Raw genomic sequence first — 19,710 nt, forward strand, 5'->3', positions numbered from 1 at the left:
CGGGCCTGCCCTGGGGTCGATTTCACAAGAGTAAGGACTTGTCCTAGGAGATATTAAGACCTTAAACCTAGTCCTAAGTTAGGACGAGTAACTAGTCCTTACTCGAGATAATACTAGTCTTGAAACAATTTTGCACAGCACTCCGAGCAAAATACATTGTGCCGTCCAGCACAGATTTCTCCCAGATATCCACAAGTTGCTTAAGGAACAATAGCAACAAAACCTTTGAAAATCCCTCTATAGTGCAAAACTCGATGTTTGAAAACGGTAATAACCAAGATGATGACCAATGCAATAGTAAATTGGTCTTTGACAACTACTTCTGTCAAGATGCTTTAATACTTATTCACATTTCCAAATACTTTTTCCAGAGCCACGTTTTCTGCTTGGCTGTAGACGTCCAGCCTTGGTGTTCCATGGCTATACATCTAATGCAGATGAGCGCTCTCAAACTTTGTATCACTTCCAAGGGAATAATCATTCATACCAAAACAGTTACTAAAGACTGGAACACATTACCACCACAGTTACTAAAGACTGTTACTAAAGACTGAAACACATTACCACCACAGATATCATATCCACCAAGGACAATAACACATTTAAAGTATACCCCGGGAAGTGATACAAAAATAATACTAATTAGAGCGCCCTCATGCGGTCAAAAATACAACGCACTGAAGTATTTCCTTTTTTAATCCTGAATCAGGGTTGACTTTTACAGCACTGCCATGTACCAACGACCTCCCAGTCGCTTGAAGCGTTGTCCAAGCGATGAATTCCAACTCCAGAAACTAAAGTTTGAAGGGAAATAAGAAAAGTTTAGTTTTTATGAATTGCATATACAATGGAAAGTATTATACAGACAAAATAAAGCAGTATTTTTTTAAGGGATATAAATTGTACATCACTGGTCAGAAAGGTACATCTGCGAGTTAAACAAACAACAATATAATATAGGCCTATTAATTATTTAAACAAAAGCTTCATATCATATTGACATAACAAAGCACTGTACCGTTACAAATCCACAAATTATTCAGACATATAGATTAAAGCAATAAAAAACAACAATTTATTACAAAGTTACAGTTGACTTTTGCGATTTCCCATGAATGTAAGTAAGGAAGTGTCAAGAAGCTATAACTGACTTTCCTTTTCCGCTCAGAAAGTCTGTTTAAAATTAATATTATTTAATGGAAAAATGCTCTCCCTATCACATGGACATCACAAAGTGCTTGACAATTAAAAATCCAGGAAGAAGGCCAAAGCAAAATCCATGTATATGACAAAAAAATATATAATACACAATGCACAGCTAGTTAGCCTGTGTGGGGCAAAAGGTCAACACAACACATGGATATAGCCATACACAAGTTTACAATGATTCAATCGGCCCCAAAAATTACAATATTTCTGGAATAAAATAAGAATATGATGCAAAGTAGTACACAAATAGCTCTATCACACTATCCCTCCAAAATGAATAGTACAGCCAAAGCCACTCTGCCAAAAGGAGCCAAAGCCACTCTGCCAAAAGGAGCCAAAGCCACTCTGCCAAAAGGAGCCAAAGCCACTCTGCCAAAAGGAGCCAAAGCCACTCTGCCAAAAGGAGCCAAAGCCACTCTGCCAAAAGGATATAACATGTACAGGCCTGATACTTCACGGAGGCAACTGAGGCGATTGCCTCCGTTGCCCCTTGCCATTGCCTTGGTGCCCTTGAAATGCTCCAGTAGAAATTTGCAATTTCATTATAGGGTGCCCTTTGCCAAAGAGAAAATGCCGCGGTGCCCTTGCCCTTTAAAAAACGAAGCATACAGGCCTGCGTGTATGTATGCTTTCTGAGTTTTTGTGGCCAAACTGGGAGAAAATTCCTTTATGGCATTTCCCATAACGTGAACTGTCGACTTACCTCCCCACGTATCGTTCCATTGGCTGGAGGCGAAGACTACCTCTCTAAGCTCCATCTCTAAGAGGATTTCCTCGCTGAGACTCGTGGACGGAACGAACGACTCGCTATCCCTTGCGGCATCCAAGACATCGGGCTTGATGGCGAACCACGACTCACCAAAGTCGTGGCTTCGCATTATGGCTAGGCCATGGTGTGAGAGGGCGTAGAGGGTGTTTGTGAGAGGGTCCACACCCAGGAGGTTTCCCACAGTCGAATGAAGGGCTGTCGTGTTAAACGATAGATTGACAATTGAAATGAACTTCTAGTTAGTGGTAGTTGGAAAATTGTTGTTGCTGTCCGCAACAGTTTAAGTAATGTTGTGAATTGAATTGCTGTATAAGGGAAGAAATAAAATATACTATTGTCCAACTTTATGTCGGGGCAATATTTGATTTGTGACTTGACTCGACTTGCACAAATTTGACTTTTGACTGACTTGACAGTTTGGGAAAATTTGACTTGTAACTTAACTTGACTTGACTTGCCAAAAGAAAAAAGAAAAATGGGTAAAAGTCACCTGGAAATGGAATTTTTTTCTTTCAAACATAAGAGTATATGCTTACGAACAATAAAACATTTTTTTTAGTATTTGTTTGTCACGATTTATATGTTTAAAAAAATATATAAAGTTGTTTGGGGGCTGACTCCGCCTACCCCTTTTGTGACGTCAATCCAGGCAGACTTTGCCTGCAATGCGTATAGTAAACACACGTGCAAAGTACATGTACATCCAAGTGAGTTGGTACATTTCAAAAAGTGTTTTTCTGTATTCAGCAGCAATACACCTGGTCGGCATTTTTGTTTTTAAACGTACAAACTCACGACTTGGTCCTTACATGTACTTTGCAATTGTGTTTACTCTATGCATTACAGGCAAAGTCTGCCTCGATTGACGTCACGAACAGCACCCTCTCGGGTCGGGGTCTACTCTTAAATTTGTAAATAACATAAGAACTGATTTTTTAAAACCTTAGTTGACTGTTTATTCACATTCCACTCATCAAAACACATATTATTAGTGACAAAAGCTTTATTTTGAAAAAATACCACTTCCAGGTGACTTTAATACCATGGAGAAAGTAATACCAACCTCTCCAATGTGTTGTCTCATAGATCTTTTCAGGCTCGACACATCCACAAGCGCAAGAGCAAACCTCAACCTCTTCTATACAGAGGCAAGACCCGATCCTGTGGCTCCAGTCCAAGAAGGTGCAGCTCTGATTGATGATAAGCTCTGGGTGATGGAAACATTCACAGCTGCAGTTGCAAGTTCTGGGCTCTTCGCATGTGGTGTTGTCACAGACCTGCAAGCAGTTGTTGAAGGCTGACGAGTTGTCGCAGTGGAATTGGCACGTTGTTAAGTTTGCGTATTGAGGGAGTGCGCATTTATCGGAGCATTTCGCAGGCGTCACCACTGAGCTATGGTTTACGACAGTTACGTTTGTGGAATCGCAGCTGCCGGTGGTTACATTTGAGCATGTTGTATTTGGAGCTGATGCATTCTCACTATCCGCGCCCTCGATAGTAGAGTTGTTGATAGTAGAGTTGTTCTGGCTTTCTATTGTCCCATTTGCTTGGCTATGACCAGGCATACCATCCTGCCTGTGGGAGCAGCCTGAAGTGTTTGATGAGCTGCAGTAGTTCACGGTGTTGTTACAATCAGCGAAACACTCCCTGTGGACGTCAGGTCTTACTTGCTCACAGATCCCAACACAGTTACCAGAGCAGGAATTGATACAGGATTCCAGTGAGTTACGTGTGGTAGATGTTGAACGACTGGTAGAGTTGCTTATGGTAGAATTGGAACAGGTGGTAGAGTTATTTATGGTACAATTTGAGCAACCAGGAGAGTTGCACATGGTAGAATTTAAACTAGTAGAGTTGGATGAGTCAGTTTCATTGTAATAACCTGTTTCCATATTCTCCAAGTTGGCCGACTCAAGTGTGCAGTTTCTTTGTGTACCATTAGAGCTGCTGTAGTTATTACACTGGACATCACAGATCTGAAGAAGAAGGCTACAATTTTGCAAGCAGCTTTGGTAGTGTAGATACTGCATGTTGCTTACACAAACTGGGTACTCGTAGTCCATTGGGCCGACTGTGTTGGATTCATTAGTTGCATCAGGCCACTCGGTCGTGTTGCTCTGCAGTTGTGTCTGGTTGACGCTGCCAGTCGTAACATTCTCTGCATCTGCAGAGTCGTTGATGCTTCTTCTGTGTAGTCTGTGACCAGAATTGGATGGTTGTCGACTTTCCGTTTGAGGCTTGGCTGCCAATTTCCGATTTATGAAATCAATGACATAATTTAAAAATTTCTTGCCATAACCCGGTCTATCTTCAGTATCACCTCCTCCACCTAGTGCAGAGTCTATCCAGCCCGAAAAGAACCTGGACGGTTCAGATGATGGTGATATCTGTTCTTCCTTACCAGTAGTCGTCAAGGTGCTAGACATCCTCATGGTATGCGATTCTCGACGAAACTCACCTTCTTTCAAATCCGAGGTTTGGATTCGAGTCTGACTACCTTGCTTTCTCAATTTCTTAACAGAATCCTTTAACAACAGCCTACTGTATGCCTCTATTCCTTTAGTTTTCCTAATGTGCTCTTTTATGTATCTCCGCTTCATCTGGTCATGGATTATGATATTGGGGATGTATGTCTTCCTTGGATGACCATTAAATCCTCCAAGGCCTGTATAAAGAAGCTCAACAGGCAAACTTCTTCGCCTCCTCTGGTGACCAACACACAAGTTTGAATACTCGGAGCAGTTTTCCTGAGAGGTGCAGTTTGAAGATATAAACTCTTGCAGGCAAGCTTGGGTACAGTTTGCAGCACTACAGTTTGCATTCTCCAAACATGTCTCATTAGAAGCATTGTGACAAGGACTGAGGCAAATGTGGTAAGCTGTACAGTTTGGATGAATGTTGTTGTCTCCCGAAGTGCCCTTGATTGCTGTTGTGTTGTTGTAGGGTGCTCTTGAGCAGTTGGCATAGCTCTCCTGACAAGTTGGTAGGCAATCAGGACACGATGTGCAGTTTGTGCATTCAAAGTCACAGTCAGCTTTGCTGCCTTGACAGTCTCTTGTGCACTGGTTGAGGAATGTTAAGGTATGGCAACTTGTGTAGCACTTGTGATGATCATAAACACACTGATTGGCACAGGTTTCAAAACATTCTGTGTCATTGAGGCATTCTTCACAGTTATCAAGACAGATATAAAGAGAGCTATTGCAGGACGATACACAAGTGTTGAATGACTGGTACATCATGCAGAAGCTTTTGCATGTCTCATTTTTAGTTTCAGTACTACAGGAAACAGCAGTGGTGTCATTTGAAGTGGTGTTATATGTCTCACTGGCATTACAAACTCTGACCTCTGACATTGATTCATTCAGGTCCAACTCGGAACATCTGTCGAAAGAGCAGTTCTGCAAGTCTGTCCAATTGGCAAAGTTCAGATCCATGCAAAAAGAATACCCAAGACTGCAGTTCAGGACACAATGAGCGCCAACATCGGCACCGGATGAATTGTCTCTTGAGCAGTTCTGCGCACATTTTGTAAAAGTCTCTTTGCAAAGCTTGACTTCGCCTGGAAGACAGAGCTCACTGCACACCTCCTCACTTGAGGAGCAGTTGGTCTGGCAGCTATCGGTACAACTACAGAAAGTGCAGTTGTCGAGACAGGTTGACCGACTGTCTTCGCATGAAACTGGGAAGCATATCCCCAGACACGTCGACTTCTCGCTGTTACATTTCCAATGGCAGTCATCTCGACAGTCCAGGCAGTCGAGGCAAGTTTCAAAACATACATCATTCACTTCTTCACAGGGTAAACTGCAATTCTCAAACACCAGGTCGTATGTGCACTCGTATGTGCACACTTGGTAGATCTGACCACAATCCTGATAACAACCCAAGGACTCATTGAGCACCACTGATGTGTTTTGCATCACACAGTGGTCGGTGCAATTCTCAAACTCTGTCAAACAGGTGTTGGAGCAGTTGGCAAAGACATATGGAAAAGTGGTTCTGCACTCCTTGACACAATGGCCTGTCTTTGAAGTCGAGGACGTTGTCAAACTTGATGCTGTGCTTCCTAGAACTAGTTGAGTAGTGTATGTTGAACTACTGCCAACAGGAATGGGAGTCGTAGTAGAAGCGGGAGTAGTAGAGTTTGGCAAGTCAGTTGGTAGTGTTTCTGTAGGAGTACCTGAGGTACTGTTAAAGCTGCTTGTGTTCTCATGTTGGGTCCAGTTGGAACAACTGGACATGCAATCGGAGAAGCCGCCCTCAAATGTTCTATTCAATGTTGCATTGCTGTAACCATAAGCATAGGTGTGACACTGCGCTGAACAGTTATCGCTGAAACCAGTCTCTGGAAAGCAGATGTCTGAGCAGCTTCTGATACTGAGCAAGTCAAAACAAGGGACAAGGCAACCAATGCTCGTGGCAACACAACCTTCTAGGCAAGTCACATTCAGAAATGTCCTTGTACTGGATTCTGAAGTGTTGACTGGTCCACTAGATGTGTTTTGGAATCTGGTGATATTGACTGTCAGGTTCTGGAGGCATCCAGGTAGACATTCAGTAAAGTCCGCACTACAGGTCTCAGTACATGTATTCACAGGATCAACTGTAGGCTCAATGCATCCAGTCATACAGCTATTAGTTGCAGCACTGCAGTTTGACCCGCAACCATCAAGGCATATTGCCTCACATCCACAGCAAGAAGACGAACAGTTTGAATACTGACGGAAGCAAGGCTCCTCACATGGGCACTGATCTCTACAATCTTCAAGGAACCCACCACAGTCTGTGTGACAGTTAACCATTTCAACAGAGCAGTTAACTGGGGTGAGCGGCAAGGTTGTTGGTGCCATAGTAGAGCTGATATTCCTCGCTTCAGTACAGTTTCTTATTAGTTCTTGACAGGTTGAACTGTTGGAAGTACCATTACAAACTACAGACTCATTGAAGCAGTTATTCCCATAGGTCTGATTTCGTGGGATAGTTTGGTTCCTGTCTCTATGGGCACTGGCAGTTACATTACAGTTGCCAGACTGATTGAGGCAATTAGATCCGTTGTCTGAACCCACGGTTTGATTCCCTGCACTTGTCTGGTTCCTGTCTCCATAGGCACTGGCAGTTACATTACAGTTACCAGACTCATTGAGGCAATTTGTTCCATTGTCTGATTCTAATGTCTGATTTGGAAGACTATATCCTCCACATGGATGGCAGTCCTGTCTACATGTTTTAAGCCGTATGTCACAATTGGGCCGACAATTCACAAACGGCATGATACAGTCCAGGTTACATCCGTCGAACTGATCTGCACAGGAGAAGCTACATGCTTGAAGGCAGCCAAAGTCTGCTGCACAAACATCTGTGCAGTTCTCAACACAAAATCCACGATTCAATACGCAGTCCTCGAGACAGCAATGCTCATCACAGGCCTCAAATGTCGAAAAGCAAATTGAGGAGCACTGGCTATGGCACACGGTGTCAAGACCAAGGGAGCAATCTTCAATTAGCTTGCTACTACAATTCTGAGCTTGACTTGTGTTCCAACTTGTGCAGTTTCCGCTTGTGCAATTTGTGGAAGTCGAGTATAAATGTTCATCTACTGTTTCGTTCTTGGATGTTGTATTGCCTGATGAATAATCTGTACAGTTGACAGCTTCTATTGTAACCTCACAGATCTCCAAGGCACAAGTCTGGTTACAGTTTCCTTCACAGTAGCTCAGCTCATGGTTGCAGTCCGCTGTACAAGGTACGATCGGAGGGTCGCAGTCTGTGCTGCAGGAGTCAAAGGTCATTATGCAGACATTCTGACAACCAGACGAGCAGATGTCATCCTCCTTACAGGTATACAGACAGTTATCAACACAGATGGTTTGATTGAATCCACAGTCATCCATACAGCAACCCTTTCGGCAACGGTCCTCAACGCGGACGCAATCCCAGTCGCAAATCTCTGTACAGTTCACCTCAACACCGGGGTAGTGTACCTCCTTCTGACCCTTGCAAACCCCCTCGCAGACCTCCTGGCATGCACCCCTGTCAGAGGTGCAGTTATCAGTGCATGTGTCGGGTGGTTTGACGCAGTCGAATGCACATACTCCGTGCGTGAGAGAGCAATCTAAGGTGCAGTTGTAATCGGAGGTGCAGTTGTAATCTGAGGTGCAGTTGTGATCTGAGGTGCAATTCATCGAGCCAACGTCCCCTGCTAATGTGCAGTTGCTGCAATCAAGGAGACACCCATCTGAAACGGAACTGCAAGAGTCTAGACAGCATTCTTGGGTACAGTTTAAGTGATTGCCTGTGCAATCAGAGAGGCAGGCTTGTAGCTGATTGTAGGTACAGGATGTGCAGTTGTGACAGGTGTCCTCACATGCTGATTGTATCTGCAAATCGAGACAAGAAAAAAAGAAGATAAATTACCAACTGACAGATTTGCAAGAAACAGGGAAAAAATAGACACAATTTCTTGGCTCTGATGCCCCCAGAATTCTGTGTTTAAAACGTCATTCTCCGTTTACTGTGCAAGCGCCGAATTTCTGCGCTAGTTATTTAAGCGAAGAATACCTACCTAGAGTACACACAGGCACAAGCAACAGCTCCCTGCTACCGTTTGCACAGATTCCATGTTAGCTTTTCTACAATTATGTAGGATTTAAACAATCAAAATCTTCCAAAGCCGAAGCTATACATTGCCATGAAATAGTTTTTTGTTATCAAAAGAATAGAAAATCAAACCTCTAAGCAGTCTGGAACACAGCCACAGGAGCAGTTTTCAGGCTTGGGTTCAAACTGTGAGCAGTTTTCTCCAAGGGTCAGGTCCCAGACGTAAGTACAGTTGCAGAAGTCATCACAGGTTGGTGGTAATTCCACCTCGTAGGCCGGTAGGTTACCCGTCATGAAGCATCCTCCTTCATAACTGCAGTGGGGCGGAGAAGTTCAGGGTTGGAAACAATTTATATCAATTACCAATTTAATTCTGTAAATTGTAAATTTTATTCTTGTTGTCTATATTTGCTATGCCTTTCTTGTATGTATTGTAGAGTCTCCTTTACACAGGGAAGACAAATTTCATGTTTTTTATCATGACAATAAAATATTTTAAGTTTTAATCTTTAATCTTTAATAGAAGTTAACATTTGCTTTGGGATGATTAATTTAGTTGGTTAAGTATCCTTACACAAATATGTTTTCAGCACTATATACTTTCGTAACTGCAGTGGGGCGGAGAACTTCAGGGTGGGAAACAACTCATTATCACTTATTATGTTTTAAGCACGGAATACGCGGTTCTTCCCAAGGGTTCTGTAAAAAAAATCACTTGGTGGGATTGGAGCCCACGACCTTTGCATTGCTAGAGCAGATGTCTTCCCACTAGTCCATTGGCTTGAGGAAGTTTGAATACTTAGAAGCGGCTACAAGGACTTATAGATTTCCTTTTCCTTTTTTCCGGTTCGAATCCCACCTGAATGATATGAGTGGGGATTTTTTTGTTCAAAGGACGGAAAAAAGGGTTTATTTTTCTCCACTATTTAATGGGATTGAGGGTGATTTTTGTCAAAACCATTTAACATGTTTAACCATAAATCTACTAAAATTTATTTCACTATTAGCTTGCATATAATAAAAGATACAGTGTACAACCATTTGAAAAACTGTTAATGTGGTGGATGCAGAGTAAAACCGTAAGAACTCTGTTAATGCAAAGTGTTATAAAACTCACAAATGCTTGGTGTTGTTGTAGAAACAGGCATACATTATATTGTGCTGTTCATCATACAAAGCGCTGTATGTTGATAACTTGAGATCTAAATGTGAGAAAGATACGAGGAAAAAAAAAATGATAATAATAATAATAATAATAATAATAATAATAATAATAATAATAATAATAAACCGTTCTTTTAAAGCGCATTACAAACGGAGTCCCAATGCGCTGTACAAAGTCAGAAAGAAAAAACAGACAAAACTAGTTGGAGTTTAACAAGTGAGTTTTGAGAAGGCGTTTGAATTTATCCAGAGTTTTAGCGTCTTTGATGTTGCGGGGGAGTTTGTTCCAAAGAGTAGGAGAAGACGTAGAAAATGCACGCTGGCCGTAAGACTTAGTAGAAGCGGATGAACAGGCAAGTAGAGATTGTGATTGAGAGCGGAGATTTCGAGAAGGCTTGTATTTGTGAGCAAGTTCTTGCAAGTATGTAGGTGCGTGGCCATGGATACAGCTGTATGTCAGAAGAAGGGTTTTGTAAGCAATCCGTTGTCTAACCGGAAGCTAGTACAAGTCCGAGAAAATAGGTGAAATGTGGTCACAGGTTTTGGATGGTGTGACCAATCTGGTTGCTGACAGCAAGTCTGTAGCCAGACATTAAATTCTGATCTTTCACACAGTTACTGCACAAGCACGCGCAACAATAAAAGTAAGCCAAAAAGTAAACACTTATTCTTTTGCAAGTTAAACAATTTACAAAATAGGTGTTACCTGAAAGCTCAGGTCTTCCCATGTATGTCGTAGGAACTAAAAGTAAAACCAAAAAAATAACAAAGTAATTATGTTATTGATAATAATAATAAAACAAAGCAATGACAACAAATTGCAGTAATAATAATACAAGACATTAAAGCGCGACACAAAACACAAAACAATGAAATACATTAAATACACTGGACAGCTTTGGTAATTTGTCAAAGACCAGTCTTCTCACTTGGTGTTTCTCAACATTTGCACAAAATAACAAACCTGTGGAAATTTGAACTCAATTAGCCATTGAAGTTGCGGGAGAATAAAGGAAGACAAAACTATGTTCTCTTTTTTAGATGATAAAACCATTTTCTCATCTTGATATTTCTAGTCTCTTTTTATTTTGATTCTGGTTTTGTAAGTAAAATCCCCGTCCAATCAAGAGATTCTGAGATACAAGTTCTGTGGTCTTGTTGATTTTCCCCCCAAAGTTGATCCATGCACACAACTGTCTGATCTTTAGATCAAAAGCTATCACAATCTTTAAATATATTTACCTTCAAAACTGATCTTAGTTGGTATAACATCATGAAAGTGCGTCACCACGTTATGTTTGAACTCATCCTCGTGTGGGTTATAGAGATCCCATGAGTAATAATACGTCTCAGCAAGCGCTACCATGTGGTACTCCCCCTGAGGTAGCGCCCTCGCTGGGTCCAGCTTGATTAGGAAGTGGAACGAGATCATATCTGTATTTCGCAGAGTAGGCACCTGAAAAATAAATTATCAACTAAAAACTTTTGAAATATGAAAAAAGGGATAGGTGTAATACACCTGTAGCTGATGTTAAGTTTGCATCCGGGCTAAAGAATATTAATTTTGGTTATACATGTACCCATATCATGGATGAGTGTTAGCACTGTTTACTCAGTACTTTCCTGAGTTGTGTAAAAAAATCACAGGCATTTTACTCGGGTGGGACTCGAACCAACAACCTTTGCAATTCTAGAGCAGTGTCTTACCAACTAGACCACCAAGAATGTTTATTAATCAGCATCTTGGAGAGTTTATATACTCTGACTGGTTGAAGGCTTATCCCAACTTCATAGAGTGGCTTCAACAGCAATTAAGTGCTTAACAACTTTGTGCTTAGCCTAAATGAGCAGGATACCAGTCACTGATGATACATTTGTACATGCAGAAGGGTATTTTGGCTAGTTATTCTGGAGGCCATATTTTTGTGCTTAGCTAGCTTTTGTGCTGAAGACGCTGTATGAAATTGCCTCCAGCTGCCTCCAGCAAATGGGTACATTAAGCTTGGTGGTCTACATGTAATAACGTAAGGAATAGCACAGCTCCTGGGTTCAACTCCAATCAGAGCCATAAGCGCCACCAACCGACTGGTGGCGCCTCATTCTGAGGATGACTAGTGATACTAGTCGAAACGTAAACAAAATTTACTTAAGTATTGGCTGTGTTTTGTAGAAAATTCATTTGATGAATTGATATTTTACCAGCCTGATGAACTTCTTACAAAGCAAGCCAATGGTTTGGTATTTGTCACAGGACTCGATAAAATATTGTGTAAACAGTGGTTGACGCACATCGATTTATAAATTAATATAAAGAAGCAGTTACACTTACAAAAAATTGGAAGCCTTTGGTAGGGTCTGTGCGTAGGGCCTCGGCTGGCTGCAGAGCGTTAGTTTCATGAAGAGAGGTCTTGTGGTTAGTGAGGTTGACATACTCGATGTACGTTGGGAACATCCAGACGATGGAGATGTCTCTAGCTGTTAACGTTGATAGAGGGTTATGGAACACCTCGGTGTAGAACTCCAAAAGGTCTCTATAACAGAATCAGAGAATGAGTTCAGGGCCCAATTTCATATCGCTGCATAGCGGCAAGCAAATTTGCGTGCTTAATGTAGCAGACAAGTTTTCTAACGTGCAAGCGTACTTCACAGGTTAGTAGAAAAATTGGGTGGTCATATTGCATGTTTGCCATGGATTTACATTGTGACGTCATTTATTTTAGGGCGGTTAGCACGGCAAGGTTAGCACTTTTTCGTGTGCTTATGGTTAGCAGCGCTATGAAATGGAAATGGCACAGTAACCACAAAATCGGCCGCTAAGCAGCGCTACGAAATTGCGCCCTGGTGAATTTCGTACCAAGGCCCCCCCATCGGAAACTCGCAGTTGGATCTGTCAAAAGGAATAGTGTCGCTTTGTATTTGACCCTCCCTTTAAAGAACATTCACTTCTGTGGCATATATGGTCTCAATGCAACTTCCAGTTGCTGTTCTAGTTATTATTATTATTATTAAAAAGATTTATATAACGCATTTCCAAAATAGACCAATGCGCTTTACAATAAACACTGAAATTAAATACAATGGAAAGCAAAAAAGCACACACATAAAAAGCACTTGAAGAAACAGCCATTAAAGAAGTACATGTATATTGAAAATTACCAAAATATAAAACCTAGGGGAAAAGCTTTGCAAAGAAAAATAAAAAAAAATAAAAACAATAAAATAAACCAGCAACATTAAAATTCCTTTGGAAAGAGGAAAGTAAAAAAAAAACACTAGTTGCTGTGACGTCATCACTCTTTGCGCATATATGACGTTCTACTATTTTCTTCTTGTACCCCCTGTTTCGGGCTAAATGGTATCACAAATAAGTAACAAAAACAAAACAATGAACCCTCCTTAATAACTCTCTGAACCACGGTAGCAACATTTTCACAGAATACGCAATTAACTGACTGGGAACTGTGTAGAAAACTGATTTCAAAAGTTTTTTGGGGATAAAGATTGGTGTTGACTCACCCTGGTACAAACCCTTCAATCTCTGGTGCTACCCAGACGTTCATATCCAACCAGATTGTTCCAGCCTGTCAAATAAATAAAATAATGTACACATATCAATTTGGTTTGTACTCAAACACTGGTTTTTAATAAGGGAATCAATGTGTGGTGAAGAGGTTTTCAACTAGTGGTTTAATCCCAACGAGGCCTGGTTCTTAATAATTTTACCGAGACGAAGTCGAGGTAAATTATCAAGAACCAGGCCTCGGCGGGTATAAACCACTAGTTAAAAACCGATTCAACACACTTTGATTCCCATTCATTAATACCTTTTCGGTCAAAAAGTAAAATAAATGCAAAAAATATAATCGTTCAATGATTTCCTTCAACACAACACCCCTCCAGCTATGAAATGGTAAAGCCCTCCACTGCCCTCAGGTAAACAACTCCTTATAAGGGAATGCTGTGCACGTATCGCGTGATGTGGCACAACTGTCCCGGCAGGTGCTCTCGACCAATAGGAATGAAGAAACTGTCTTATAAGAACAGGTGCACAGCTCGCGTGTCACGCCCATGTTGTTAACACTTTTCACTGGTCATAAACAAAGGATTATACACACCCACGTGACGTGCTCTCCACCAATAGGAATTGCGAAACTGTCTGAGGTATTTATGAATAAGCATTTGTAATATCAGGTTGTTGTTTTTGTTTTGTTTTTGGGGTAGTGGTGCAGAAAGCTGTGAGACAGTGATTATCAAATATTGGTGTAAGCATTACAATGGGAATGCTCCACTAAAGAAAAACGCTAAAAAGGAACATCCTTTTCCTCTGACAACTCACACCTGTTATATCAATGTAATTAATTTACCAAAACAGTGGATCATTTTGGATCATGCACAAATCACTGGTGCCTTGGAAAACTAATCGCACAAAGGAAGGACAAAGGAGCTGATGCATTCCTTGAAGATACAAATGGTTTGGAGCATGGTCAATAGTAATCAGCTGATAAATGACAACATTATTATGATTATTATGATTGATGTACATTGTACTTACTTCAAGTCTGTATGGGGCAGACGGCAGGATAGTAGGGGTGTGTTCCTCACCGTGATCGTAGGTAACAAAGGGCTGTAGAATCTCAGTGATTCCTTTGGTAAGCAGAGGGGTGATAGACAGAGTGATATCAAAGCTGAATACGTCCTGTCAAGAGCAAGATTGTTAGTTATATAGCGTCTAAACTCTGGTAAATTTTAGTAGGGCACAAATGGGGTGCACTGAATCTCATATGAATTCCTCCTAAAGCAGAGGGGTAATAGACAGAGTGATGCCAAAGCTGAATACGTCCTGTCAAGAGCAAAATTTTCAGTTATTAGCAGCGTTTAAACTCAAGTTAATTTCAGTGGGGAACAAAAGGGGGTAAACTAATTTTTCTAGGGGGGCACTTCTGGCCAAACGCCATTAGTGAGTTCTATTTGAATAATGCCTGGCACAATGATTTGCTTAGTAACAAGTTACCGCTCAAATTTGAATTCCTCAGACTATAGAGACAAGCGGGTTTCAAACGCTTTTCATCGACCAGATCGTCCGATCGGAGGCAACATGTTCCTTTAAAGCCTATAGTGCTTACTTCCCGCGAGTGCGAATGCATTATTGGAAGTCACAGCTCTGGTTCTGCTAAGCATGTTTCGTGAGAGTTCAACACGCCTCAACTCTTCAGAAATATTCTTTGAACATTTGCAGGAAGTATGAAAAGTGCTATTACTCTGGTTAGTTTTAGGTGTCAGAGGTCCAAATTTCAAATGGGACGGGGGGAAGGTGGTTCACGGATATCAGATGTGGAGGGGGCATAATTCTTAATGCTTTCTTTACCTCCTGTTCATCATAGAGTCCTGCATACCATTCACATTGCTGCCTAGCTATGGAGCCTTCCAAGGGGCCGTAGATCAGAATAAAATCTGCACCTCCACAGGTCATGTTAGAGTTACCTGCCAAAAAGAATGTAAACTAATAAAGGCCAAAGGGGTCTTACTCTGTGTAACGTTTGTTCAGTTTATGAAGACCATGCTGATGATGTTATGGTTTGTCACATCAACTAATAATAATCATAATGTAACGGCGCTCCACACTCCGAAAATTGGGGCCACCGCTAGTTATGAAATGCCACTAATAATAGTTGTCTTAAAACACAAACAACTCAAATGAATGCACAAGGAAAATTTATAGAATTTCACGATTATTTAAATGATTTTAATAAATCTTTGCACTATCATTATGGTCGCCCAGGGGAGGCAGTTTACTTATAACTCTCTATAGCAAAACATGACCAGACAACTTAATGAAATACAAAGCAATTAGCGGAACCAGCTAGAGCAATAACATGAGGATAAGTGAGGTTTTGTTGGGTGCACTACAGCACCCGAGCAACAGCAACTGCAGTAGCAGTGGGCACTGCATGCACATGATATAAATATTAGCAAAATATTACTGACAAAATTAGGTAAGGAATGAGCAAGGCGAATAATGACACGAGGTAGAAAGAAAATAAGTAGTACTTACAGCACAGTACGGATGCGGTGGTGGATAGTCGCAATCCGTATACATGTAGGTCTTATCTTATTTTATTACAACGTATGTAGATCATGACTTATCAAAGTTGTACAGAGGTTATTCCTTATTTTTGGAGATTAATGAAGCTTTCTTATTTGTAATACCTGTACATGTACTTGTATGAGGTGCAGGACCTAGCTCGCAAATATTTGAGAGGCGAATTTCTTGCTTAAAAGCATTAAGTAAAGACATAGTAATCAGGGTAAAGAAGTAATCAATGTCATGCAAAATGTGTAATCGGTTTTTGTTTTGAAAAATATTTTCTCTTGACCCAGATGGCCGATCGATCTCAAATTTCTACAGGTTTGCCAGTTTATGTATAGTGGATTACATCAAGTTCTTATGGCAGTGAAGAACCTTTTTCCATTAGCTTTGGGAACACTGCTTTAATTACCTGTGCATGGTACATCACAATATTCAACAGTCACAGGTTCAACAGCGACTAGCTCTTTGGTTACATTCCGCCACTTCAAGAGGTCCTCACTGCAGTTTCCAAGATAAATCTACAAGAGAAAACAATGAGAAATTAACAAAACCAGTCAGTTTCAGGAATATACAGTAAAAATGAATTTGAAGAGTGTCATGGCCGAGTGGTTCAGAGCATCGCATTCAAGTTCTGGTGGTTAAGTCATCAGAGTGTGGGTGTGAATCCCGTTCGTGACACAGTGTCCTCGAGTAAGATACTTTACTATAATTGCTTCTCTTCAGCCAGGGGTAGAAATGGGTACCTGTGAGTGGGTGCAGGCTGTAAATGAAAAGTCCTTCAGAGCGCCACGACAGCAGGGACTGTACATATTATTCCCCAGGGAGCTGAGAAAGGTTTGAGAGATGGTATTGGGTTAATGACTAGGGCACTATAATTGGTGCGTTCGATTAGCTTCCCTGGGTCGACCCCGCAGTGCTCACTCAGAGTCTCAGGTGCACCCCTGACAAGAGCTAATCAAACGATCACACTCGCCCTCTCGTGGTGACGGCATGCACCTCATGTCGCCCCCAAGTGACCCACTCCACAAGCAGGGCACTGGGGGCTGACCCGGGTGAGCCCCGTCACAGCTATTTGAACGTACCGGGCAGACCGGGGTCGACCCAGGGAAGCTAAACGAACGCACCCAATGTAAAGCGCATTGATGGTTTATTGTAAAATTTCTTATTATTAATTTCAATTATTTGTTTTAGCTCAAAAATTCCTTGAATCAGTCTAGGAAAATGAATATCATTTTATGAGTTATAATGCCAAGCTATACTGTACGTACTAATATATGCGGTTGTATTTGTAAAAATAATAAGGTTTATTGTGTTTCAGAACTGCAATGCGTTATGGGTAGGCAGTGGGGGCATAGGCTGACCGCGGTGTACATTTACGTTGTCGTGCACGACGTGCACATGCATGTCCTATATTATATCTTTGTGTGGGTTCAACAGCGCCCTCAACTGATATGCTATTCACTGTAGTACCTTATCATCTAGGAACTTTTCAAAATGGGAGACTTGGCTAATTGCCGTATCAAATCAAGGGCTTTTTGCCTCTTGTTAACCAGGCAACTTTTTAAGGACAAAAAATGGCGTAGTAAACAAAATAAATTCTCCTGCCATACCACAGTTAATAACCAGGATGTACCTTTAAGTCGCATACATGGCATAGGGCTAAACGGCACTGGACACTTTTGGTAATTACTCAAAGTAATTACAACATCTTTCTAACCATACCGATTTTATAACAAACGGTTACAGAATGCTTTTCAAGGACCAACTCGACCGATCCAAGGCAACGTGTTCCTGTAAGTATTATACAGTAAGGCATATTGATTGAATACAGTCCACACAATAATCTCAACCTGAAAGTCGGGCAGAACGAAAGCGGATACTATGCAAAAAGTTGACTCTTTTGTCACCATTATACATGTACAATGTAGCTAACAGCAAACTCAAAGCTGTCTTGTATTTTAGGAAGTGCCTTAATTACCAAAATGTACCCTGATGCTGAAGTAACGTAGGGCATTATACACGTACTTGTAAACCAGTTAAAGCCATTGGACCCTTTCGGTACAGAAAAACAAAAAAAAGTTCACAGATTTACAAATAATTTACAGGGTTTACAGAAGGTAATGGTGAAAGACTTCTCTTGAAATATTAGTCCATGAAATGCTTTACTTTTTGAGAAAACGGTAAAACAATATAAATTCTCGTTAGCGAGAATTACGGATTTATTTTAAACACATGTCATGACACGGCGAAACGCGCGGAAACAATGTTGGGTTTTCCCGTTATTTTCTCCCGACTCCGATGACTGATTGAGCCTAAATTTTCACAGGGTTGTTGTTTTATATATAAGTTGTGATACACGATCTGTGGGACTTGGACAATACTGTTTACCGAAAGTGTATAATGGCTTTTAAGTATTATATTGAAAATATTGATCGTGCAATTAACACAACCATCTCAACTTGAAGAAGCCGTCAGACCATTGTGATGGAAAAACCCTGCTCTACTGGAGTACAATGAAAGGGCTAAACTATAGAAGCATTAGTGAAAAGGTTTTCAATAGGCAATTAGTCAGGAAATTATTACACCACAGGCGTAAGCAGAGCGGGAAGAGCACAGCCAATGAAAACACGCTACAGATGATGATGGTGTATGTCTTCAAGCTTTTGTCTTGTGCCATTTTTCTTTCTTTTGCTCTCACTCTCTCATCGCTGTGAAATGCTGATGTCAATGGGTGGAGTTTAAAATTGGTTGCGACCGAAGATGTGGTTCATTTAATCCGTCTATGAAGAACCGTCAGTGTCAGGACATCTTTTCACAGTCAGTTAAAGGGGGAAAATTAACACACAAAACATCTCTCTGATAGAATCCACGAACATTCATCATGGAAGTTATGATGATCATAATCTTGGTTAAGACTTTGATGGTACAAACCTGCCAGGGTGAAAACCAACAACAGTTCAGCGAACCGTTTTACCTGGCTGAAAACCAAGCCTTACTGAATCATGTGTTTCAGTTGAAGACTGTATCTTCTCCTGTGATCTGTGGGAGAGACTGCTCTATGGATCCACAGTGTGCATCATTCAACTACCACATCATAAAAGGTATTTGTGAATTGAATATTGCCAGCAGAGCCCACAGCCCTGATGACTTTGTTGAGATTCAAGGAAGTGCCTACTATGATGACAACTTGGACACTTTATCATTTTCACTACCCAGCACTACCACTACAACAAGTTACAGTAGTTGTCTGGAGATGTATCAAGCTGGTTACAGCATCAATGGTTTATACACCATCTTTCCTTCAAGCGTGCCTGACGGGTTACAGGTTTACTGTGATATGGAGACAGATGGAGGAGGCTGGATCGTGTTCCAGAGGAGACAAGATGGCTCTGTTGACTTTGACCGTACCTGGGCTGATTACCAATCTGGGTTTGGTGATCTGCAGAATGAGTTCTGGTTGGGGAATGATATCCTTCGTGACCTTACTGGATCGGGTCAATGGCAACTCAGGATAAATATGGAAGATTGGCAGTCCAACACAGCTTGGGCTTCTTATGGTCAGTTTGCTGTTACAGGTGACAAGTACACTCTCCAGGTTGGTTCATATGATGCTCAGAGTACAGAAGGTGATTCAATGGCATGGCATGATGGTCAATCATTCACAACGAAGGATCAGAACAATGATGCAGGGTCTGGTTACAATTGTGCCGAGGGATATGAAGGTGCCTGGTGGTTTAAAGCTTGCTTTCGTGCTCATCTGAACGGTAAATACTATCCACAGGGAGAGGTGTCATATGCACAGGGAATACAATGGTACAGCTGGAAAGGATGGTACTACTCCCTGAAGAAATGCAGCATGAAAACACGGCAAGTTTTGTAA

General features: G+C 41.3%; 2 protein-coding genes across 2 annotated transcripts; one reads left to right on the plus strand and one right to left on the minus strand.

The window, feature by feature from the left end:
• Positions 1-35: 35 nt before the first annotated feature.
• LOC117299264 lies at positions 36-18,831 on the minus strand. The gene is made up of 13 exons (XM_033782746.1): positions 18,762-18,831; positions 16,240-16,348; positions 15,108-15,223; positions 14,295-14,438; positions 13,259-13,323; positions 12,072-12,273; positions 10,985-11,198; positions 10,449-10,484; positions 9,696-9,780; positions 8,711-8,891; positions 3,042-8,358; positions 1,913-2,173; positions 36-794 (listed from the first exon to the last, which is right to left on the minus strand). The coding sequence occupies exons 3-13, from the start codon at positions 15,210-15,212 to the stop codon at positions 706-708; spliced, it is 6,699 nt and encodes a 2,232-aa protein (XP_033638637.1). The 5' UTR covers positions 15,213-15,223; positions 16,240-16,348; positions 18,762-18,831; the 3' UTR covers positions 36-705.
• Positions 18,712-19,710, plus strand: LOC117299574 (ryncolin-1-like). The gene has a single exon (XM_033783124.1). The coding sequence runs from the start codon at positions 18,712-18,714 to the stop codon at positions 19,708-19,710; it is 999 nt and encodes a 332-aa protein (XP_033639015.1).

Source organism: Asterias rubens, chromosome 14 (genome assembly GCF_902459465.1).
Source record: "Asterias rubens chromosome 14, eAstRub1.3, whole genome shotgun sequence".
Lineage (NCBI taxonomy): Eukaryota > Metazoa > Echinodermata > Asteroidea > Forcipulatida > Asteriidae > Asterias > Asterias rubens.